The sequence below is a fragment of the Spea bombifrons genome, chromosome 1 (genome assembly GCF_027358695.1).
Source record: "Spea bombifrons isolate aSpeBom1 chromosome 1, aSpeBom1.2.pri, whole genome shotgun sequence".
Classification (NCBI taxonomy): Eukaryota; Metazoa; Chordata; class Amphibia; order Anura; family Pelobatidae; genus Spea; species Spea bombifrons.
Window position 1 is genome coordinate 26,519,177 of NC_071087.1, and position 26,156 is coordinate 26,545,332.

The following is a 26,156-nucleotide window of genomic DNA, read 5'->3' on the forward strand; positions in this document are numbered from 1 at the left end:
TCCATTCCCGGTCTGTGACTTTATGTGGTTTTCCGATTCGTGGCCGAGTTGCTGCGGTTCCTAAACCAGGGATGCGCAATTCGTATCGCCCGACGCCCGGGTGGGTGTTTTGGGTTTTTTTCATTTAGCCCTGCTGCAGGAAACCTGTATCCTCCTTGCAGCCAGCCCGGATATCCTCCAATTAGCAGCAGGTCGCCACTGAAGCCTCTTCCCCCACGCTGTGTTGTGGCTGTGTCAGATATGATGTTATTTCATATCCGGCGTGATGTTCAAACCTTCGCGCAGCCCTGTTTGTTTCTGGCTGCGTGCACCAGACCATGGAGGAGGAGGAGGTAGTCCGGGGAGAAGTGCTTCCACATTTTAGTGGATGTGAGGAGAAAATCATGAGGTGAAGTCCCAAGGATGGGCTCTGTATGAGGAGTGCTGTTATGCTGGCTGACATGGGGTTATTAATATAACATTATTAAGCCGTTAATACACACATGCCTGGTGCATAGGGGATAATGTATGCAAATAAAGTATCACATCACACACCAAATGATTTAGTGGCACCAGGCATATGTGTATTAACAGCTAAATAATGTTATATTAATAACACCATGTCATCAATAGCCAATAGTACTATCCCGTGACATTCTACAAAAAGATGGATTGACGTGTGAGGTCTTCAAAAAACATGGAACAAGGGAAACCAAGGCTGCCAGAAACAAATGTGTCTGTAGATTTTAGAAAGGATGTCCCCAGAAACCAACATGAAAGTCTTGCTACATCCACACAGACAAAAAACTGCACATATACATGAAAAATAGATTTCTGCATCAAGTTATTTAAAACATGTATATGTAGAAAACTATTCAGCTTTCAGACACACATAAAAAAATGAAACTTATATGCCGAATCTCCCCAGTTCAGTGCATGGATGGATGATCATTTCCCCAGCATGCATTATAAAGAGAGAAAATCCAAATCCAACATCAGCATCAAGGGCTGCGGGGCTGCCAACTACAGGAGGCAGGATTGCATTTCATCCCACAAGGGCTGCCTGAAATATTAATGCGGAACACGTGTACTTATCTAGGTTACTCTCATTTCCAGTGTTATAATGTAAGTTACTCTGCCTGTGTAAAGGCCCGTGTTAATGCGTTCAATTACACGTGAATGGAACATACATCAGCGCATGCGATAATTTAAGATTAAAAAATAATGACAATGCTTTGTCGCCAAGTGTCTTTCCAGCTTATTCCACCTTAGAGTAGCTTCGATACAGTGCTGGAGCTCGTCTTGCGGAGACTCGCAGGCCACTTCATACATAGTAACCATTTTATTCATGTTATTACCATTATTTCTCAATGAACAACACAGCTGCATGAGACATCCATCTTGCACATTTCAGTTTACATATACTTTAATTAATAAGTCAGAGATTTGGAGTTGAGATCCTAACTGATTTAATCGGCAACCCAGTGAAGGGTGAACCACAAGTCATGAGTGACTCGAGTGCCAATTGATTTCAATAAATGGAAAACTCTTCAGTTGAGCTACTAATGAATAAAAAAATGAATACTGTGCGCTAGGCAACCCCGGAAAAATGAGTCACCATGAAAACGTGAAATGCGGAGTAAAATGGTTACCATGTGTATAATAGTTTGAAAACTATGCACTAAATGGGACACTCAAGCCATCACACGCACTAATGCATGACAGATTGTAATCTTGCTCGGTTTGTCAAACTCTTTGAATGTGTCTATTGTAAGAAGCACTGCGTACATTTTTGGCACCTTGGCTTTGTGGTCTGTTTTGCAAATCCATTGAGGGATTCTGCAGAATTCCCTACATGCGTTTTAACATTTCCCGTCCACCCCAGCTAAACGCCGTGCACGTGATATAGTAACCTCTGGCGCTGGATGGGAGAAGGCTATGGACAGGTGGACCTCAGGTGGAAACCTCTGTTAGCCTGTGTGGAAAGCACTCCAATTAATTTCAATGAGAAATCTTTCCTGCCGCTGATTGGCTGCTTGAAGAAGCCAATCAATGGCAGGAAGTGTCGGGCCATGGAGGAGGAGGAGAGATGCAGAGGCAGGACTGCAATGTCTACATCAGGTAAAGGCTTTATTTTGTTTTATAAGAATGGATATTAGAGTATTGTAATATGAATTATTGTATAGTGGGGGTTTCAAGGACGCGTAAGGACAGATAGTACTGCTTCATGTAAAACAATCCATAAAAGCTGGCGTATCTCATTAAAAGTTTTATTGAAAATTAAGGTAATTAGAAGGCCAGTGCATCGTGTTTCCTCCTCAGTCTGCTGAAATGGTTAATACAATCATACAAAATGCTCTTAACCAGACTGTATTCACATTACGATGAGCTCTCACCGGAAAGTTCTGCATCAAGGAACATTCTTCTACTCACGACACACCTTTGTTTAATAACACAACAAGGATTCTCCTTCTTTCTCTATAACGTAGCAGCACGCAGGACGCATCACGGGCACTTTTAATCAATCTATACACAAGTGACAGGCATGCAAATATGTTCAGTGAGCCGGACGTCATATCATCTGCAGATGCACCGACACCTGTGCCAGGAAACGACTTCACCCCGCAAAACAATTCCACCCAACCGCTAAACATACAGAAGGAACTTGGGAACTTGTCTCTAAACGACGTAGACAACGGTACAGAAAGCCACTGGCCCAGTAAAACCCTCAGGTTGACTTTTCTCCACATCTGAAACATTTTTATCAATTAGAAACACAACTGCAGACATTAGCAAGACAATAGCTGTTAATATAAAGACAGCAATTATCAAATGGCACGTGGGTGAAACGCACCAAACAGCCTTGGTAACTTCCCTTAACGCTCACAGAGCTTTTAATATTCATAAGTTCTGAAAAGACACGCAATGTACGGTTTGTGCATGAAATAATCTTCTCAGGTGGCTGCATTGAAGACGCGTATGTGTTCTAGCTCTGTAATCATAACCTGATCTACCAGATAAGCACACCAACTCCTTATCATATTGCTTGTGGCTACAGAATGGCTCAGTACTAATCACCCAGTCAGAAACTTTGAGGTTTATTCATTAAAGGGAGAGTTGCTGTTTCAACTTCCTCACTTCACTATTCAGTATGCATGGGCAATGCAAGGAGGTTTCTCTAGCAATGGCTGAGCTGGCCCCGTATAATGCATAATTCAATGTGAAATGAGAATCTGAAGACATCTCACTAGGCTTGGTCATATATAATGTACAGGGAAGCTAAGGAGCTAAAGCCACAATTCTCCTGCAATCTTTTAATTAGCGTTTTCTGGCACTCGCTTAACAAAAATTTGTTCATTATTATGACGTAGAAAATATTTCTACGTAATTTGACATCTCATCAATTAGTTGCTTTCAAATAATCCATCCAGTTATTGATCAGAAATACATAATACACAGTACGTGTGATAGCGGTCACCCAAACACGTAACTCCCATCGCACACTGCTAGCATTTGTATTGAAACAGGACAATTATCTGCTAATTTGGCTAGAATACAGTTTACATTTTTTAGCATGTTTTCTATTACTTTGACTCAGCCTGTTAGTGTTTTTAAGTATTTTATTGTTAAACCATAATTGCCTGTCCCATTAAATCTATTTAACCTGCTCACTGGTATTAAACTAGCACTTCTACTGTGACTATACAGGTACAAGGCATCAGAACAGCGTATGTGTAGGTTAAAGGACTGTCTGATGTCCCAGACACCCCAACTATAAAATCATTCATATTAAAGTGATCCGAGTACTTTAACATCCATTCATCCACAACAGAAATGCCCTTTTCCTTCATGCCACTGACTGGCTGCTTGAAGCCATCCGTGGCAGGACTTCAGACCCATGCCCCCATTTTACCCCAAGTCAGCGCTGGAGAGGCATTTGAAAAACACACAACAGGAAAATTTAAAGGGACCATGTAGCTATTATGCAGTATGCACTAAAGAGCGTATAATGGTGTAATACTGCCTTTAAGGCAGTGAATTCTTTACCTTGTTGAGCCTTTTACCTATTTCATGATTGGGCTGCACGAGTCAGATCCTTAATTGAATCAAATTTGGATTCTGGTTTTGTTTCCATTACGCAAACCTTATGAATTTTACTTGCGTAAGTTGCGTTTGCATCACAATTCCATCATATGTAGAAGGTTTATTCCAAGAACTTGGACATCTGGACTTCTATTTAAAGACGCTGCACCAATTAAGGATGTATTTAAACAAAAATATAATTGGATAACAGAGTGGCTTTATGACATTTATGAGAACAGTTGTATGGAATAATGAGCCATCGCGGCATAATTAAGTGGCTTTGGAGCGGTACTAGGAATCTTGGCATCAGCCACTTCACTGCAGATCGCAGATTGATAAAAATTATAAAATAATCACCATAATGAAATAGCATATTTCACACACTTGTCATATGCAAATAAATACAGATTCCCCAATGCATTACCATTGTTGGTTAAGAATATACGGTATATGGGAAAAGGTGAAAAGAAGTAAATGCGAGGAAAAGAACTATACATTAATGGAGCTACTGCTCGCATCCTATGCAAATACGTGTTTCATTATATTCTACGAGAAAATATACAGCAATTTGACACATTTTGTGATTGGCACTGAAATTGCAGTTAGCTGTATAGCACTATGTTTTCATTGCTTTTACTGATGTTATTTTGTGATTTTTATTGATTTTTTTAATTGAAAGTTTAGTAAGAAATGTAGCTGTGGAAGACCCCCAAAACAAAAAAACCAAGCAGAATGGTAAGAACCATTTGGCCTGTCTAGTCTACCCACTCATGGCTTCGAGCAAAAGTTTGTGTGGTTTTGATTCTATTCCGTTAGCAGCCTTGTTTTATTATATTTTGAAAACATTCATGTCTGTCCAATAAACGGAGTCTGTATTGTCTAAATAGATAAGCCTTTATACTGCGACTATCCACTTCTATCAGACAGTGCACCCTGTTTAATATTGGATTTTGATATTTGTTTCATTTTATATATTTTGTACACAATTGAACGGATTAATATTTTCAATGTGATGGGATTAGGTCCCCCCCATCTTGTGTAATATGTTTATACCTAATCACCCTGCCGAAAAACTTGTAATGAATTACCTCTTTGATTTAGGAATTAATCTTGCTTACTTACGCAGTGCTTTGACTAAGTCTTCTAAGACTTACTCTTCTCTTACGCTGCCAGAAAGTTGCCAATTGGCTGATTGCGTGGAGTGTGCCGCTATGGAATGGACATCAGTCTACTTCTGGTTAGTTGGCGGACGGCCACCAAGACTGGAATACACTGAAACCGCTAATTATGGGTAGGTTATATAAATCAGCTCGGATAGATCCATCCCTTTAAAAAGTTAGTGTTGAACTAAAGAAAAGGTATTTGCCTTTGTTATATTTTTGCTGTAAGTTGATTTGTGGTATTAGTTTTGCTTTATAATTATCACTTTGCCAAATTATTTTGTATATAATACATTATGCAGTATACTGTGTTTTATGGACCATGTGGTTATGTAGCTCTATGAATACTATATTTTTAATAGAAATGGCTCTAAGGTTGGAAAGGGGAAATAGAGAACATAGTGAGAGCACACACTAGAAAAAAAATAAGGTCCAGGCTGTGACCATCATCGTAAGTAGGGGGAGTTAGTATGCGCAAGATCAAAAGAGGAGGTAACGGAAAGGAATTTTAAAGCGAAGGGATGTCTACTGGAATATTGAAGTCTCCAAGGATAACTGAGGGGACATCAGAGGAGAGAAAGGGAAGCCATGAGGAGAAGTGGTCAAGAAAGATATTAACAGGGCCAGGGGGACAGTATGTGACAGCAATACTGGATAGCATTAACCTCAAATGAGAAGAAATAGCGTTATAGAGCAGAGGGAATAGGCTGGAAAGTGACTGTTGGGGAGAGTAGGAAGCCTACGCCACCACCCTTTCTGACATCAGGCCTAGGAGTGTGAGGTGGAGGCCGCCATATGAGAAAGCAGCGGGAGAGGCAGTGTCGCATGAGGTTAGCCAGGTTTCAGTTAGTGAGAACGTGAAGGTAATTAGAGATGAAGTGGTCGTGTATGGCTGTTGGTTACACACAGAACGGGCATTCCAGTGAGCTAAGGAAAAAGGATGGTTGGAGTGGCAGGGTATATGGATGCGATTATTCAGGTTCCTCAAACCTGGAGTGGCTGAGGAAACATAGCAATAAGGGAGGCACGGATTTTGGGTGGGAATAGGACTTGTGGGAGCAGAGAGATTGCCGAGAGAGGGGAGCGGTGGGGGAGAGGTAAAAAGTGCATGGGATGAGAATGAAAGGAAAGAGAGAGCAATAAAAAATATAGTGTGGTGGTGCAGGTGGCTGCGAAGAGATAAAAGCGCTATTGACAATCGTGAAAGGAAATTGTGTTCTTGGTTGGCTCATTTCTCTCACAGTCAGAAACACGCCAAAGGTGTATGTGAGTCGAGCACACTAAGAAGATGACTTTCGGGTTTGGGCGATATGCTAAGAACATCACGCAGAAAGACCTTTCCAATGTAATACCAGGAGTTAAGAAAAGCATAAAATATTGCAAAATACCTCAAACCTTTTTCTAGATCAAGAGACCACAAAAAAATGTGTATCTTCCCGAAGAGTGTTTTCTTAGTAAATACCATTAGGATATTTACTGTTATCGCAGTGGCGTCACTAATCAGTTCTCTGTTCCAATCATCCTTGTTTGATGTTAACGCATTTTTTGAGACCGTCGTAATTTCAAGGGTCTGTGAATTTACATTTGGAAAATTCAAGTAAATGAAAGGCCAGGACACTCATTACGAAATACGCTTCTGAAGTGGCTGATGTGCAAATTTGGGAGAGTTTTCATGTGTTAAACATTGTGCAACGGAATACAGAAATCTTTGCAGGTAAAAAGGAATATATTTCAAGTAAGAGATTAACCCTTACGAGAAAAAAAATTAAACAATGATTAATCATCTAATAAACAATTTGGGAACAAGGAACAATTTAGTTTAATCCTGTTTTTAAAAAAAATTATATCGATGGTATTTTACCCATACATATATATCACATATTTAAAAGTCATGGGTAACCTCCTAGAAGCAAGCTTAATGAATCTGACAAGATTTTGTGTTCTGTGTTATAACCCGACCAATTAAACTTAATCATCCAAATAATAATCAATAGATGCAGGTGTATATTGAGAAGAACCTCAGAAGCATCCAAGAGTAGGGTTGGAGCCATCTTGTCCCTTGGGTGCTCCTACAGTGGACCTCTATATCTGTGTGGGTTCTTTTTACGCCAGGAGAAAGGAACTAAGATATGGGCAACAAGGAGCCCAGTTGACCCACATGCAGCATCTTAGTGATTTGCTCTTTGGGGTATACTTACTAACCCCAAATCTAAAAATATCTATTCATGTTGCCATATTACCATCCATGAAAAGTCCAACATAGCATCTAGATACGTAACAAACTAGAAGTATACACTATTCTTGAAAACGGAAATACTCGGATGTTAACGATTTATCGATCGGCCCAAACAAAACAGTTGCATGCTACAGATTTATTTTCCCATGCTTCATCTTACAGTCTCTGCCCTGTGCTGTTCATAGATCGCATGCCTTTAAGCAAATTACATTGTTACCCTTCCAATTTTCCAGGACAAAAATGAAATATTCTAAATTTCTATATTCAACCATACCGGTAATAAAAACGCAGGACAAAAGATTACAGTCTCAAAACAAGAAACTGTTAAAGCTGACATTTACTATTATTGGAAATTAAGTGTCGCAGCAGCTTCTCCGAGCCCAGCGATCCATAGTCTAACATTCTCTTATAAACGACCAGCTCATAGCTACAACAGTGTGACGCAAAGTTAAGGTCTCTGGATTCCTAGCCGGCTGAGTGTGATGCAAAACACAGAGCAAAAACGAGCGGCCCACTTCGGAGGCACGCAAGGACAGGTCAGTGGTACTTGAGCTGGAACTTATGAATGGCTCGCTCTCAGGAGTTCTAACCACTTCAGGTCTCCACTACACAATGCACACACTACAGCACAAAACCCAATCAGGAACATACGCATAGTGTTGGCTTAAAGCATGTAAGAGAACAGACAGAAGAAAGCAGCAGTCATTTCATTATCTGAAGAGTTCACAGACGAGGAGCCGACATGCCTTCTGGCCGTTAAAGTTATCTCCAGGAGGGAGACCATCCACAGCACGTGTACTGACCAGCAGTTACTCCTAGAGTCGCGCAGAATCATAGAATCTGTCGGCCGACAAGAACTTCTCCTGACATAAAGAAATTAATCGGTTCTTGGTCTTATCTTAGATTCAGGATAGCTTTATTCCTGTCCCACTCATCAAAACGATCGATGCTAAAAGCCACCTTTAACCCAGAATCGTGCTGCCCCACAACTGGATGTAGGTACAACAAGAACAAGTATCCAACACAAAAGCTACCAGTGAAAATGAGAAGTTCACCGTCGCCCATCTGCATCTGACATTACGCAGCTTCACGTCCTATCGCATCTCGTTAGAACCTCCTCTGCAGAAACCAAGTTCCAAGACAAACATCAACAAGGTGGACCAACTGGTGGGAACGAAGTGTTCATGTACCCCCACAGCTTGGGGTAAAACCCCCAGGATATAGTCATAGGCAGTGTATATAGAGAATGGTGCATCCAAAAAACTCCATAAAAAGTCTTCATTATTCCATGCAGTTCCACAAAAGGTCTACACATCCTCACCAGAAATATGCGAAGCAAATTCATCTTCAAGAGCTTATCAACAAAGCATCATGAAAAGGGCGCACATGGCCGGGCATCTGTCAGGACATGACGAACGAGGCACCGAGGATCGCCACTGAATTTATTTCAACTACATTAAGCGTGAGATGGCTGAAATCCGAAAAACTGACAGCATGAAGCATTGTCAACGTTTGGAAGAATGGCAGGAGATGTGGGTCACAGAAGGTCCTTCAATCCCAGCCGGCCGAAATAATCTGTTACTATAATGGTGAATAACAAATGTAGCCAGTTTACGTACCACGCGTTCAATAACCAGGGGGCAAAATAGAATTCCTGTTATATTACAGCCGTGCTACACCAATGAACCCATCTCCGCTACGAGGACCTCTCTAGGAGACCAGGAAGCCCTGAGCCTACACATCACCAGCAATGTCCAATCAGCACCCGGTATTAAACCTCTGGTTTTTAGGTGCTGTTCCACTCAAACATTCATTTTTTCTGTGCTTTTTTAGGTGCTGTTCCACTCAAACATTCATTTTTTCTGTGCTTAAAAAGAAATCTAAGATTTTATCCTTTCCTCTGAAGGTTTAATAATAATAGCTTTTTCCAGTTTATACTGTAAGAACCTATCAGTGTCTACTTTTGTGTCACATGACCATTACGTGTTCCCGGTAAATACTCTGAATAAGTTACATCTGGGAAGAGCTTGGGCATCAATGGATGAGGTTTCTAATGTCGCGTTCAGCTACAGAAGTGTTATGATGGAACAGCACCTTTAAATACACGTTAAAACTCCGCCAACATCAAAGCAGGTACAATAAATGAAGCCGCATAATTTGGTATAAAGTGTATTTTTTCCGGAAAAAAATATGGAACAAACTTTAAAATGTGCCAATTTTTTTTTTTAATAAAAACTCACATATGGTAAATGTATCACGAAGAAACTCATTTCAGGATTTTTTCCCCATTACACTCTCATGAGGTCACAAAACTATTTTTTTAAGCATAAATTCATCATATTATGAGTTTTAGTTAAAATATTTAAATGAAATATTAATTTAAGTAAATTTATTTAAAATGAAAACACAGGTCTATTTAAGAAATAAATTAAGGGAATGCCCACCCTTTGGGGCTAAACAGTGTCATTTATGGCATAATTAGAAGGTTATTCCTCCCCTGGATCTATTTCCATGCTGACCCTCGAGCTGTCAGTGTGCAGCAGGCTTCGTGTACACTGACGGCAGCAGAGTCTGCACTCAGGCCGAGTTAACCCCTTAGGTGAGGTGGAAGATCAGGTTGATGTGAGTTGCTGGCTGGCGGCAGCTGTTAACCCGTCCCACCACTGCTTACCCGGCTGCTGTGGACGGTCCTGGCTCGGGTGAAGTCGGGAGGAGCGGCGGGGCGCCCGCTGGCTTGGAGGGCGAGCAGGGAGCCCAGGGTGAGGGCGCACAGGGCACAGACCAGGTACATGAAGCAGCGCAGGAGCAGCACGGTGAGGCACAGATCCGGGGCGGAGGGCAGCAGGGAGCCCTGACACAGGTGTAGTAGAGACACGAGCAGCAGCCCCGACACCGCGGCCACCATGAAGCGGGAGCTGGAGGTAGGAGGTCCGGTACTGGCCGGGTCGTGGGGGCTGCTGCACCTCTCATCGATGCTCGAAGGGCGAGGGAGCTCGGAGCTCCAGGAGTCGCTCTTCACGCAGCCGGGATCCTTCCTCCTGCAGTGCACGTTATTTACCCCGGGGTCCGTGTCCCCCGTCCGGCCGGGAGAAGCTCCAGGGATCGCACTGCCGTTGTTATCCCCGGCCCCGGTGTCCGTTCCGCCGGCGGCATGGCTTCCATGGGCATTCATGCTGCTCCAGCATCCCCCGCCGCCGGGTTGCACATCTCCCCCTGTGAACGCAAGCTCCGGGCCGGCTGCTCCGCGAGTCTCCTCCCTAATCCCCGGGACTGTCAGCCTCATCTCCCCGCCCCGTCCCTGTGCTGCGAGGAGGAGACTGACGGGATTGGTGTTCCGGTTGTTTCCGTTTTGCGTGTACACAATGTTATTGTTCGGAGCAGGAGCCCTGCGTGTACCGGGCATCGCGGACCTAGCAGCTCCGTTACAGCACCTTTCCAGCACTGCTTTCACATAATATAACGGCAGCTGCGTACCAGCCATTTATACGAGTTCTAGTTCTGTCTGTTATCTGAGCCTTATCTACTAGACAAACACCCTGCTCATTATCACACTGCCTGTGGGTAACAATAGAATGGCTCAGTCTTAATAGACCAGTCAGACACGCTGAGCGACGGACTTCATTAGCATTGCCATAAAGCATCAGCTCAGTGTGGTGATTGAGCAGGGAAAATAGCCAACATAGCGCATGACTGACAACAATGGCCGCCCCCAGGTCTGCAGGTAAAAGAAGGAAGGGTTTTGTTTACCAGGAGAGAGCTAATGGCTTCTAGCCATAGGGGTAGGTAAAGCTGTGTTGACACGCCCCGCTCCCCGCCCATTTTTTCCTTTAAATGGGGGTGTTTCCCGCTGCCGTCAGCATGAACTCTCCCGACGTTGGCAGGACTGCCCGCTGACATCAGTATGCAGGTCTGGCCGCGTCCCGCAAGAGAAGGCTACGGGTAGCCGGAGCCGAGAAGTTCCCTGGTATGGTGAGCGAAATTCACAGCGCTGTATGCAATAATAACCCTGAGCGCTGTATACAGTAATAACTCCCAGTTTGTATACAGTAATAACCCCGAGCACTGTATACAGTAATGTCGGTCATTGTTGACAAAAACCTGGTTTTATCTCATTTTGTTTCATAAAACTCCCTTTATCTGCAGATCTGGAGGCCGCCATTATTGGCAGTCATGTGATATATTGGGTGACTTTCCCGGCTTAAACCACACATTGGGCTGATTGTTTAGGGCAGTTCTTTCTTTGACTTTCATTAGTCCAGCAGGGTAATTAACACTGAGCCATTCTATCGTTTACAACTGGCGGTATGATAAGCAGTTAGGGTGTTTGTCTATTAGACTGGGCCAACATAACAGAACTAGAACACATACAAATGGCTAATATGCAGCTGCCCGAGAACTCCAGCGATATCAGTGTTTAATAATGAATGTATTATCGTGATATAACAATTCAGTATACTAAGCGGATCCTTCGGTATTCCTCAGCACAGTAGCCTTTAAGTATCCATCATGGAGACTGTTGAGGCTTGTCCTTAATAGTCAACGAGGCAGCTTAGTATCCCTGACTGCCCTTCTAGAGAAAAATACATACTCCGCAGGGTTCTTGGAGCCACGGCTGGAGCGGAGTATATCACGCGCATGGAGATGTGTTCGGAAGAATTTACTTGCGCATGGAAGTTGCTGTTGTGTGGGGTAAGGGACAAATGCATTAGAACGGAGGACACCATGCATGTCTAAAGGGACCACGCAGCTATCATATGCATTAACGTGCATATGTTGCACCTACCGTGCCCGCCCGGGTCCCGCAACGTGCTGCTGCTAGCGCCAGATGATGCGCCTACGCCCGCGTGATGACCTCATACTTCGCCTCTTTCCTCCTATTGGCTGCTGTCTGTACTTTCCCGCCCTGGCTCCTATTTAAACCCTGAGTTCCACTTTATTAGTGTCCCGATCAAAGAGTCTTACTGTTGTTTGCTCTGGGTATTGTGGTTTCTAGTTTATTGTGTGTACCGTGTACCGAACCTTGGCCTGTCTACTGGCCTCGATCCTGTGCCACCAGCCCCGACCTTGGATTTCCTTGACTTTGAATCTGTGCCGCCTGCCCTGACCTCAGACTTTATTATACGTCATGGCTTACTTTTACTCCACCACCTTGTGAGCCCTGTCTACCGTCTCTGCTACGTGGGTCCAGCCCTCCTGTGTTCCCCGGGGCTCTGCATAACAGCATAGTGTCCATATAATCTACAGCCATAGTTACATATTTTATCAAAATGTTTGGAAAGTACAGAATTTGGTAAATCCCTGACCTTTTCTGTAATACATCAGACTGTATGTTTTATTTTTAGTGCAGATTTGCAAAAACTTCCTCTTCCTCCTAACCCCAAGAGCCACCTTGTGGCACTCTGCTTCAGAGCATTTCGATGAGGCCACATGGGAGCTGCAGTGGGGGATTTTGCAGACCTCCCCTGATTTTACAGTCATGGGAGATCAGAGGATCTCTCCAACTGGCCCATGATCCCTGCTACCCACCAGAGCAGGACAGTGGGGCAGCTACCTGGGGAGGCATACTTCCCAACTGTCATACCTGGAAACTCTGGGAGAAGAACCGGTTCTCCGGGTCAGCACCTGAATCCTTGCAGGAGTGGGGTCTTGACATGCTCTGCTCTCTGCCCATTTCCCATTTAAATGGGGGTGTTTCCCGCAATGTCAGCTGGAACATCAGCGGGCAGTCCAGGCTGCATCCCGCAAGGGTAGGCTCCGGGCTCCTGAGAGCTTGTCCTGTTACTTTTATGTCCTGGGACATGTTCCAGGAAATCAGCAATTGCTGATGTTGGGTGCAGGGCCAGTTGGGGAGATCACAGATCTCCCTCTAACCGGCCCAAAATTAAGGTAGTGCAAGGTCTGTTTCTTTTTTACACTGTGGGCTGGAAGAAACAGACCTTGAGCTCCCACCACAGAAGAAGGTGATGAAAGCAGAGGGAAACATGTTAGCCTCCCTCCCAGGACCCTTACATACTGCTCTGATACATGACTGCCCATAGACACACCTGCCCATTAACCCCTTAGTTCCCCTATAGACGTACCGGGACGTCCAAAAAACGCCCACAAAGAAACCCCTATGGACGTCCCGGTACGTCCAGCCTTTCGTGCAGCGTCAGGGACACATCCCTGCCGCTGCACGGGAGACCAGGCTGTCGTTTGACAGCCTGGACTCCCCCCTGGCAGCAGAAGCCGGCATTGCCGGCTTTCTGCTGCCCGATCTCCCGTAACAGCTTCCGGCATGAAAGCCGGTAAGCTGCTACGGTTGAAAGTGCCCGATCGCGCGATCGCGCAGTTGCAAACGCGCGATCGGACATTCCCTTCCGGGTTACGTCACTGCTGACGTAACCCGGAAGGTCATCGGAGGACAGGATATCCCCTGCGGGGAAATCCTGCCCTCCGATGAGGCACAGAGACGCTGCGATCTCTATGCAGGTCTGTGAGGACCTGCATAGAGATCACAGTGTGATCGGTGCAGGGGGATCGTGGGGAGGGGAGTGAGAAACCATCTCTCTCACTCCCCCTCCCGTCCTGTAACAGAAGAGAAGAAAAAAAAAAAACGGTTAGTCATTTAAAAAATAATATTAAAAAAATCATTAAAATATTAATATAAATAATACAAAAAAAAATTATAATGTGGGCTGTGATGTCATTGTGACATCACTGGCATGTTCAGGAGGTCCCTAGGAGGACCTCTAACCATTACTGTGTAAAAATAATATATAAAAAATAAAAAAAAATGTAAAAAAATTAAAATTAAAAAAAATTTAAAAAAAATATATAAAAAAAAGATAATAAAAAAATTATTAAAAAACCTTACTTACCATTGCCCTAGCATAACATCTAGCCACTATAACCCTCCTGCCCCCGTTCACAACCCCCAAACCCGTTAAGCCATAGGCATAAAAATTATTCAAAATTGTACACCTAATAGAACGCTCCCTGGTGCTGGGAAAGTCTGGAAAATCTATATAAATTAGGTATTTCTGAAATCAGGACACCTGAATTAATAAACTTGGAGGGGATTTTCCATCACTTTACCTAATTTTGTGAGGATTCAGAGGGAAAATGTAAAAAAAAATTAGTTTAATTTTCTAATCTTCGCTAGTTTTTACTAAATTTCTCATCCTAAATTTCCAGCTAATCATCCAACTATGGTATCAAATGAAAGCTCTATCTCTCCTTGAAAAAACGATATATAGTTTATATGGGTACACTATTCACAGGAAAGGAGAATCATCGCTAAACCGACATACCCCAAAAATGGCAAAATTGCTCTGGGCTTTGAGGTACCAAAAACCCCTGGGATTGAAGGGGTTAACACACATACACTGCCCTTACACACACATGCCCATAAACAAACATATACACATACACGGTCCATAAACACACATATACACATACACTGGCCTTACACGCACACACATATACACATACAATGCCCCGACGCATGACTGCCCATACACACTGCCTTTACACACACATATATGCACATACACATACCATCTTACAAATGCCAACACACACACATACACATACACTGGCCATAAACACACACATATACACATACATTGCCCTGACACATGACTGCCCATACACACTGCCTTTACACACACCAGCTTAGAAATACCTACACTGCTCTAACACACACAAAAGCTTACAAACACACACATATATACACATCCACTGCCCCTGCACCTCTTTCTCCCCATCTCTTACCTTTCTCATCCTCCATCCTATCATGGGAGCGCGAGGTCTGCCACTTCAGACTTCTGCTTTAGTGCTCCCTCATCACTATGTGCTTGCTATTGATGCAGAGGGCGGGGATGACGTCATATCCCGGCGCTCGGCATCATTTGCCAGTGCATAGTGATTCATGGGGCATGGAAGCTGAGGTCTGAAGTGACAAACTTGACGCTCCCTAATGTTGGGCCGGTTAAAGGGGGATTGTGATCTCCCCAACCAGACCTGCAGGCTGCTGATCGGGTAGCTGTGCATCCCCTCGCAGCTGTGCCCTTTGCCTCACCCTTCCTACGGCACTGGCAAAGCGGGACAGAAGTAGAGACAGGCGGGACAGAGTCCCAAAATTGGGAATGTCCCGTCTTTATCAGGACAGTTGAGGCCATGATATACCAGCACGCTCATCTTTGACATATCTGCCACCCATAATATACACAATTAACAACTGCATGAACACACAAGACATACTGCTACAGATGCATTAGAGGGCCCTGCCCTTGCAAATGTACAGTCCTGCCAAGTGTCCTTTTATTTAGGGTGTTTCTAACAGTCCATTTACCAGCAGAACAGGCAATAATAAAAATAAGTTCACTGTTTGCAAAAATGGCATCCATGGGAGAGTTGCAAGGTGAAAACCACTTCTGACCAAAAAGAACACAAAGGCTCATCTCACATTTCAATAGGTCACATGGTTTAAATGGCAAAATTACAGTTAAGGCCTATTCAATGTTGCTTCATTTCTGCAGTTTCGCCAGTAGCGTACCTAAGGGATGCCACATACACTGCCATTACACCTCTTTCTTCCCATCTTTTACCCTTCTCATCCTCCATCCTGTTGTGGGAGCAGTTATGCTGTACCACTGTCAATGTCTGGCTCAGTATGTCATAGCAGCAGTTATGCTGTACCACGGTCAATGTCTGGCTCAGTACATCATGAGAGCAGTTACGCTGTACCACTGTCAATGTCTGGCTCAGTATATCATGATAGCAGTTATGCTGTACCACTGTCAACGTCTGACACAGAATATCATAAGTTAAAATATAAAAGAAACTTGTAAGAAAAACCGTATTCATAAATATTAATCGTGCAGCAATAGTCAAAGCACGAGGCTGTGAGCTGATCCTGTCCTGTGGTTACCTAGTCTCCTCATTCCCCGCTCTCAAGCTAAATATATCTCAGGATGTTTACGTTACCACGTGCCCTTAATACAAATGGTTGCCGGGGCATACTTTGCCCACAATGGCGGAAGTGACGTATACTAGTTACCGGGTGGAGCTTTCTGCCTGCCTAGTGTAGCTATGTTGTGAGAAGGATAAGTGCGAAGAGCTCGAGGCGATAACGCGTGATTCTCCGGCGCCCCCACGGTTAAGTTCCAGCTATAAACACCGGCCCGCAAGCTGGCACCCCAACATTTTGAAAGGTAATCGGCGGGAGGTTGAGGATCTCAAGCGTGTTCTCCACGTCGGCCTTAACTAAGCTGTTTGCTAGCGGTTCATATTTCCGTTGTGCCCGGGTGTTTGCGGCACCTCTATAGCTCTCGTCACACACAGCCTGTTCTAATCAGTGAGCTTATGGAGGGGCTCTTTGGTCGTGACCATATCCATCTCCTTACCGGTTGTAGCCACGCCCCCTCTGTCCGTCTCCGTGGTTACCCGATGCGCTTGTCCCTGGCTGTGTCTCCGCACGGTGTAATGACAGGCGCGCGCACCCCCGGTAACTAGGGTGGTGGGGCAATTCAGCTCTTACCGGGAAATCCTATCGTAGTCATTTGGATTCATCTTTATTGTCTTTTATAGTGTGAAGCCCCAGGTAGGTGTCATTGCATATCGCTGTGATGCTGGCCTTTATTTACTATTACCACAGACCCCATGGAAGCGCCACACCTGATGGCTATTACAGGGTGCCTTAAATCAATATTATTGTCTATGATTATTTTAATTTTCAAAACACCTTCCCTCCCCCGTCTTGTTGTGAGCATGGCGTTGTGCGACTGTTCAGTCGGTTCTGATACCAGGACAGCTCTGGGTACACCTTCTTCATAACAACCTTAGTAGGACAATCGGTGTCCATCCCTCACAGAGGATGATGCTGCATCTTCAACTAGCATATGTGGTCACCATCCTTAGTGTTTTCTTATATATAGGTTCTTACGTCTTAAACGTATTGGTAGATCACTACTGGTTTAGGGTCTTTACCAGAAAATATAGGCTCTTATCTTCATAAATGCAGGAGGTATCTAAGGGGAGTCCATTTGCCAAAGGAAGAGCTGACAGGGGAGCTTTAGGAGAGTTGTTTCCACTCCTTGACTCCACTGTATGTTATGAAAGGCCAACCACAGTGACTGCTACAATAAGAACTAGACCAGTGAGATTTCTTCACCCTTTGTGTGTTATGCGGGGCCAGCCCTGCCCATTCTACTGAAAACCCTGCTATTATTAGCCCTTCATAATGCATAATGAAGTGCGGGAGTTGAAACTGCCAATACTCCCAGGTAGATTATTTTTAGAAAATCTTTGTTAGCTGTCGCTAGGGGTCTAGACATCATTATATCTGAAAAGAATGAAAAAGCTTAATCCAAAAAAGTCAAACACGTAGGGTCAGTCGCAATGAAAGGGGGAGAAAAGAGAAAGTATGTTAATTTACTGTGGTGCCTGTTGATTGTTGTTTTTCTTTTCGTTAATTTAGAAGTCAAGATTTCATGACGTCATGGATCGGTATGGCAACCTTTTAGATGGTGGTGATGTCGATCATTCCTTTTTTGATAGTGATGTTGATGAAGAAGCAAAAAAAGGCGTTTACAGTTCCTCGGGGCCAAGCAGGCCAGAGTATGTGAAAAAAGCGGTAGAAGATGCAGAGGGAGAACAAGGTGCAGGCAAGGGAGATGGTGACCGAGCGGCTGGTCGGCCATCGTATGAGCGTGAAGTTGCTGTGTCTGGTTTTGCTTTGGAGGCCATGAGACCTAGCAGTGCAGTGAAGTCTGGGAGAAGCTCCGTACAAAGCTTGAAAATAGAAACAACCATCCCAACAGGGATTCCTAAAATAAGACGGGAGTTTGAGGACAATTACTACCCAGATGAAGATGATAGTAGCGAGGAAGAAAGCTACCTCTCGAGACCCAAGTCATCAAAACAAACCAACCTTGTGAAGAAAAGTGCAGGGAAGCATAGCAGGGATCTATCCTCTTCTATGTCCAGTTCAGATACAGAGTATTCGGACACCGGGTCAAATGATCGCACGTCTAGATCTTCATACCAGTCTTCAAAGGAGAGAGGGCCTTCCCCTGAGAAGTACCCAGGCAGGGATCTGAGAGACTATGCGGAGGAATCTGAAGACACGGTCACTGATGTGACCCCTCTTTCTACACCTGACATCAGTCCGATACAGTCTTTTGATCTGGCAGCTACCAGTGCAACGCTAAAAAACAAAGTAAAACGGCAAGAAAACATCAGCCAAGAAATATATGGTAATGTAACAATTGATACCTTCAAGGCCAACAGTCTGTAGAAGGTGCTGTTAAATGGTAAATATATGTATGTTCATATTATGACTGTCTGCAGTCCTGGTTTGTTTATAATCTATACATTTGTGTACTGAGTGCCCAGATAAGGCTCTATTGGGTTCTTGTGTCTTGACTATGTAAACAGTACGGTACAAACCCAGGCTTGGATGTGGAATCGGATATTGGACTATGTGTTTCTTAATATTTAACAACCGGCTCTTCAATGCTACTCCCACGTGTTTTTGGGTTGCCTGAATTTTTTGGTAAAATGTCCTCTTCTTTTGTCAGATCCTGAACAGAAGCCTAATCCAAAGATTTTAGAGGATGCTATGGACCTAAACCAGCTGCTGAAAGGTTTGTGTGTTCGGGGCGAATTGTTGGTTTTATGGTTTAAATAAATGCTCACTATCTTGTCAGATACCCTCTGTTGCGTCTTCATTGTCTTCATTGTTTTATTAAAGGTGATTTACTACAAATCCACCATTAGAAATATCATTACTAGTGCCATTTAACGGCCAAATTCTTCTCAGAAGTGGAACAGCACCTTTACAACAACAGATTTGTTACTTTAGGCAACATCGCACAGGCAAACCTAATGCATGTGTTTTGTTTTTGGTTTGTGTTTTAAATTATAAGCCTTACGATGTAGACATCATGTAGTTAAGGTTTTAAGCTGCATCCGTCCTGATCTTCCTGCGAATTGCATGTGTCGGGCTTTAATTAGTCTGTCCCTGATTTCTGCATTGCCATGGTAATCCTTCTGTGCTCTATCTTTAGGCTAATGACAAATAGAGCGCCCCCCTACAGCGTTTCTCTGTAAACTGTACAGTAGCTCACATAATGCCTTGCAGACAATAACAGTGTTTTTAATTAGCTCCCACCGCCAGTTTGCGGAAATTGTTTTGCAGAGAGTATCTCCTATCCCGCTGGTTAGTTAGGAGTCTTAGATTTTCATTTGATATTTGTACAGGGAGACCTGCGTGATGATCCACGGGGTAATGGTTTAATGATTTGCACTGTTTGCTCACATCTCAGCATTTTCTCTGTCATAACCAGGGATTTAATTTTTGAAGCGTTGGTATGTTCTATTAAAAGCCTTATCTGTATATTACATGCAAAAATAGAGGAGCACGCGATCTTAAAAAAATAAAAGGCATACAAAATCAGATTCCCAGGTTGCCGCTAGAATAATAATGACCAATAAGTGCACAAAACAAAGAATTCAGCGAATACCATTCACAAAACCAACTAACAGAAAAAGTGATAGATGCGCTTAGTGTGACCTCAAATAATGGGATATAATAACCTGAAAAAGGTCAAATGTCAATTTGCAGGTAGAACTCTACCTTGCATTGCCCAAATAACTTAACCCAAAACAAGTTAGACTGTATTATGAATAGATACCTATTTAAGGTAGCTTGTAAGATATCTGCCTTATTGGCTTTTTACTGATCTTGCTGCTGCTTTGAGGTCTTACCCTTCATCCCCTTTCTGCCCTGTTACATTGATATCTAATTCTACACAATAACGCATTTGATTTGTGTTTTATGTTTCCTTGAAGCTTTTATGCATCTGGATAAGAAAGACCATCAAAACCTGGCAGTCCAGCACCCTGAAATGGGGCGCAGAAAGAATTACTCTTTTACGAACGAGGAAGTGAGGCATATTGACCGGGAAAACCATAGATTGCTGAAAGAGCTCTCCAGGATGGCATCCAAACCCCGGGGCAAAAGTCTGACGCCTCCGAAACCCAGCGCCACCCCTGTCCGACTCTATCACACCGCACTGAATAGACAAAGGGAGCAGCAACGTATAGAAAGGGAAAACATGGTATGTTTTACACAAGCCTTTCAGGTTCGTTTATTTGAGTTTTCGGTTCGGTATGCAGAATGGAAAGGAATCGCCCCTCTCTCCTGCCATAACTCGAGTTAAGTCAATGTACATTACCTACAACCAAATAGATTTGTGGTGGCGAAGAGTAAAATGAAACTCCGTATAATTGTAATGGGCTACAGAAGCATAAATATAATAGTGTACAGCGCTAAACACCACTGTGATAAATAAATGAAATAAGTTAATAAAAGACAAACCGTACAGATCCCACAAAAATAATAAAAGCGACTTATCCTTCAAAAGGGGCCAGACCCTCAATATTTAAATAAATTGAAAAAATACTTAGCGGCACAAACTTCTAATAATGGATCTGACAAAGAAGAAAACTAAATATAAAACAAATATTCAGGTACTTAAATATATATATATATATATATATATATATATATATATATATATATATATATATATATATATATATATATATATATATATATATATATATATATATATATATTTTATTACACATAAATCCATAACCAAAAAATAATAAAAACATTAGTAGTAAATAATAAGAATACCAGTATCTACAATACCTTAATAAGTTATTCAATACCTTAGTGTAAAAGCTTGCTGGAGTTTCATAGCAAGTGCAGTATGAAAAAAAAACCCTTTATGTAGACAATGTTGTCTTAGATGGAGCATAAACTTGAATAACTTGCTTGAATAGGTATGGAGAAACAATAAGGACCCGGGCTTGGAGAAACCTTAGTTCAATAATCACATCTACGTCTAAATGCTGCACGTTTCAGCCGTGCTATACCTTTCTCAAGCTGGCACGTCTGAAAGTACTGGGCTACATTAGCATGAACACTAGTTGCACAAATGCTAATTCATAATGAAGGCAGAGGAAGAATATGGCACTCTCTCCCATTTGGCAGGTTATCCAGTGTCAACCCTTTTGGCTTTGCTTTTAACACAGTAGAAACCAAAATGCTTTATTAATGCCGGGTTTACCTAACGTGAAGCTGAAAGCAAATATTCGTCAGGGCTCCAAACCATGACGTCATGGCTGGACTAGGATTCAAGCTACCTGACCGGAATCATTTTTATATGTACTGGACAAATACTAGGGGATTGGTCATAAAGTCATCTAAACCTGTTAACTCCTGCAGTGTGATATAGTATATGCAAGAATCTGGAGACGAGCCAGTGATAATATTTATGTCTTTAAAATCTGCCTTAAAACCTTGTCCATGCCCTCCCTGATTCCCTCTCTGCTGCAGGATGCCTTTCTAGCACTCCCTTACTCACTACAATACTGGTGTATTCATGTCATTGTCCACGTTATGCAGGCATGCCCCAATTAACCCTAGTAGCACCGGTGACTGATTCTCATATTTCTTGTCAGGAGCAAAATAAGACACAAATCAGCTGTATGGCTCTCTTCAAATCTCTATAAAGCAATCAGGATACTGGCAAGTTTCCCAGTTTTTAGTGCAATTAATATATTGTGAAACAGTTGTGTCCAGTTGTCTTTTTTTCTTTCTATCCTTACTCCCTTAAAGAATTATACTATAACTCTAGACATAAATTAGGAACGATATTTGAAAATGGTAGTAATACATTTGACCAGGAGAGGGCAGTAACGTTGCACAGTAGCAGTGCAGTGAGCTGACGGTTCTCATGCTCATACTTAGTGATAATATTTTTCCCCTTTCATATGTTTGGAAAAGAAGCAGTAGGTAAGGGTAGAAATAGATTGCATAGGTGTTTGCCAACGACTAAGTTGTTATGGCTTTGCTATAAGCGTGAGCATAGTGGCACCCTAAGCAATATATGGCCTTAGGTGTTTTTTGAATCGTCATCGCTGGGTATGAGCTGAGTTCTTGCTTTATTCTAGAATATTGTAGTATGCAAGACACTATTCAGTCTGTCATTCTTTGAGAATAGTCTGCTACATCTGCAGATGCCCCTGCCTTGAACTCCCGATGAGAGAGAATTGCTTTCTTTTCTCCCCAAGTATTTTTTTTCTTTGGCAGGAAATATTCTGATTTAAAGACCGATCTGTTTTTATTGCACTTGTACCCATCTATAATCTCTCAATGACTTCGAGAAATGTACTATTCACGTTTTGGGAGAAGCTTTATATTGAGGACACTGTTGCCCTTTGCAAAAGAAGAAGCACCAATGTCCCTATAGTTCTGTGAAAGTGACATTTAAGAAGGGCCAGTGTCGTATAAATAAGTTGGAACAGGTGTTATGGCGTAACAGTCAGCTGCCTGGCGTTCCAGCTGTCTAACCAAGGACTGGCAGAGATAGCAGACGTGTTATACCCAGGGCTGCGTGGAGTAGGCTCCCAAGAGCAGGGCCCATCTTCTCCTTCTCTACCACAATGTCTTAATGTGTGTTAATGATATTGTCAAATTGTTCGATGCCAATTTCAATCTGCTGGTGCTCTATAAATAAACGTGATGTAATCCTCTAGAACCACTCAGATATTTTGAAAACACATACAAAAAAGAAAAATGATGTAACATACAGGGTGAATGAGAGAAGGCATGTGGGCACCGGGTTGTGCCAGCTTGGCTGGAAGACCAGCTGTCGGGCAGGTGAAATGAACGGTGGCACCGATCTCTGGGGAAAAACCCCCTTCAAATGTGCTTTTTGTTACTTGAGATGATCGATTCATAGGAAACCAGCATGCAATTTAAGATGATGAGGGCTTGGAAGGTTAATATAACTTCTCCATTTAAAGTGTATTTGTAGCTGGTGGTCATATGAGGGATTTTACATTATATTATAGGGTCATGCAATCAGCCAGCTTTATAGTTATAATAAGCGGATATAGTTTCCTGCTGGCATGGGTGATATGAAGAGATTGCGCTGGTGTGTCTTGTTCAGGAATTAAGCATCGTCTATTTCTGGCTTTCCCTGTTGACTTTTTTGCTTAGCTAAGTCTTTCCATTTGATTGCACATAGCGTGGCACACATCCAAGCTCATGTGACACTGGGTATATGTGCAGGAACGTCTTCTCGTTCTGTGTGTCATGCCTGCCTGACTTTATCTTGTAAGGTGAAAGTGTTGGACCGGGACTGGTTCAGTGCTCTTGTTATGGGCCAGTAATGATATAATACAGTATCTGGAATCCCCTTGCAAGCTGAGAAGCTGGATCTGTGATTGCTGGTTACTTTAGAACATAAATGTACCTACTCTGATCCCTGTCTTTGCTTAAAAAAAAGGGACGGTCCAGTGTCCTCCTAAACAATGATTATGAAAGTTCTTTCATATACTTCAATCCTTAAAGAAAAATGAGATGCACACCAAGAACAGTGGTGTGGCTTCATCGACTTTCCTACGGTGCGTCCCCACTTGGGAGAATCTCTTCTGCCATTACAGTGGAAAAATCTCCATCTGCATAGCAGTGTGACGCAGCCGATTAGCGGCAGGGAAGCGCTCCCATTGGAATCATTGGAAGTACTTTCTGAGAATGCGCACAGGGGTCTCATTCGGCACCCCTCCCCAAGCATTTACCAAGCCAGCGCTGGAGCTGACCAGCGATAAGCGTATCCTACGTCAGATGTGTTTGGGAACTGAACTGAAGCTTTACGGAACTGAAAAGGTTTCCGCCATGAAAACCTTGCAGTTTGCCAAAGATATTAGAAACTCAGACGCCCCTTGTGTCTCTTCCTTCTGGGTTGGAGATCCAAATCTTAACTGCATGTAGATCAAACAAACCTGATATATGTTAGCGGCTTGGCATGACATTTTTTAAAAAAAATAGTGTTTTGGCATTGCTGGCTCTGTTCCCTTCATGATATCGTTATGTGGCTTTGAATACATGTGTGTTATTACATATTAAAATAGCTCGCTGGTATCGAGTTCCAGCTGGTAATTTTAAAACCATTTGTTTATTAATTCCTGTGGTTCTTCAGCTAGCTCAATCTATAGATTGGCAAAGGTGTGATTTAGCAGTGAGTATGCAGCCGGACTACACTGGATTATAAAGGGTTGAGATGGCTCTGCTTTACTGCAAGCTTAATAGTAGATCTTTTGAAAATCACCACTTCAGTGTTTGTCTGCCACTAGTGTGCACAGCCACAGAAGAGAATGTGTGGCTCCCTTTACCCTAGCACTTCATACCGCACTGCGCACGCACACACGCTAACATTGCTGCTTTATTGTCCTGCAGGCTTTGCTAAAAAGGCTGGAATCTGTTAAACCAACAGTTGGCATAACTCGTACCGAGCAGCTCATGGATTACCAGCGCCAAGCGGGATACCTCACCTCCACCTCCAGTAGGTCAGGGAGGTCCATGAGCCGGATCAGCTCATCTTCTTCAAAAGGCAAGGCTGATCGCTGAAATGTTTAACTCCTTTGTTTCTTACAGTTTGCCTGATCCTCGGTTTCCAGACCCCAAGTAAGAAGTGCAAGATGACATAACTAATCCCTAAAAAATTAGTGTTTTATTTTTAGCCTGGTAAATGTAACATTTGTTGTTGACATATAGAAGAATAATTGACTTTACCCTTGTTTGAGCGTTCTTCTAGCAAAACAAAAAGATTAAATGGAAACCTACAGCAGCAATATCCTTAATAGCAGCAAGAGTGAGTGAAGTCTGGAGCCCTGGAGATCTTGGTGTCTCTGAGGCTCAATATATTTTTGTGATATCTTTCAAATACGTCCTGTCCCTTTAAATTAGTTCCACCAGGGTCAGGAAGACCTCTACCGTCCCGTGATTCAGGAAGTCACGAAAAATCACGTTTGCTTGCGGAACTTTTAGAAAAAGCATATGCGCCATTAACATGTCTGTTAACACATTCACAAGTGTAAAAAAGGGGAATACGGTATATTCCTTTTTGTACTTCACCAGTGCTTCCACCGCAGTTAACATCTTTTTTTTTTCTCTACAAGGTGGTTTGTCACGCGTGTCCAGTACAAGCAGCCGCAGCGACAGGACCGGTTCCAGTGCCGCATCGCTAAGACCTACAAAGTCCAGTAATGTCCGAGCAGCGTGGCTGTGATGATCCACCCAGAAATGGTTGTACCCCCCACCTTGATCCCAGATTTCTATTGAAGTGATTTTGTAAATTCATGTGTGAAGGACCCATAATCCTATTGTGAAAATCTTGACAAATAATGTGCATTTCAGGTGGCTGTTATTTATTCTCTATGTACGTTTTTAATTTTTTATAACGCATATCGTGCCATTCCAGCATGCTGTGTTGTGCATACGCTCCAGCTGTTGTAGACCTCTACCGGCATGCTAACACCTTATATTTTTTCCCCAGTACCTTTCATTGCTGGTGTTAAGGTGAATGGTTTTAATGTAAATGATTGGTATACAAGGATGGTGCAGGTGAGGTGTATCACTCATTGAGGTGATATAGACCAGCTCTTCTGTAACCCACCTCCCTGTGCATTTTAAGTATATTTTAAATATTTTTAGAACTATATGTGAATTGTTACTAACCCCTTTAAATGTTTGCTGCGTACCTTTCTCCGCATCCCTCTACTTATATCCAGGTATCTGGGCACTTCTGCCTTGTTGCGGGAAGTAGTTTGGGAGTCGTTTTTTTTTTTATGTA

At 42.9% G+C, this 26,156-nt stretch overlaps 2 protein-coding genes across 5 annotated transcripts in view; one reads left to right on the plus strand and one right to left on the minus strand.

The window, feature by feature from the left end:
- The window catches only part of SNX25 (sorting nexin 25), a 67,453-nt gene extending 56,740 nt beyond the window's left edge, over positions 1-10,713 (minus strand). For all 4 annotated transcript variants that reach the window (XM_053459140.1, XM_053459155.1, XM_053459147.1 and 1 more), the window contains exon 1: positions 10,130-10,713. In XM_053459140.1, the coding sequence (XP_053315115.1) occupies positions 10,130-10,630 (501 nt within the window). In that variant the 5' untranslated portion in view covers positions 10,631-10,713. The remainder of the gene's footprint in view (positions 1-10,129) is intronic.
- Positions 10,714-16,506: 5,793 nt separating this feature from the next.
- Positions 16,507-25,867, plus strand: CFAP97 (cilia and flagella associated protein 97). Its single transcript, XM_053455219.1, has 6 exons — positions 16,507-16,655; positions 17,921-18,698; positions 19,023-19,088; positions 20,296-20,564; positions 24,761-24,914; positions 25,483-25,867. The coding sequence occupies exons 2-6, from the start codon at positions 17,942-17,944 to the stop codon at positions 25,590-25,592; spliced, it is 1,356 nt and encodes a 451-aa protein (XP_053311194.1). The 5' UTR covers positions 16,507-16,655; positions 17,921-17,941; the 3' UTR covers positions 25,593-25,867.
- Positions 25,868-26,156: the final 289 nt, after the last annotated feature.

Coding starts and splice junctions, on each gene's coding strand:
- CFAP97 (XM_053455219.1), top strand. CDS start 17,942: ATGGATCGGTATGGCAACCTTTTAGATGGTGGTGATGTCGATCATTCC. Junction 19,089..20,295: donor CCTAAACCAGCTGCTGAAAG/GTTTGTGTGTTC, acceptor GTTTCCTTGAAG/CTTTTATGCATCTGGATAAG. Junction 20,565..24,760: donor GTATAGAAAGGGAAAACATG/GTATGTTTTACA, acceptor ATTGTCCTGCAG/GCTTTGCTAAAAAGGCTGGA.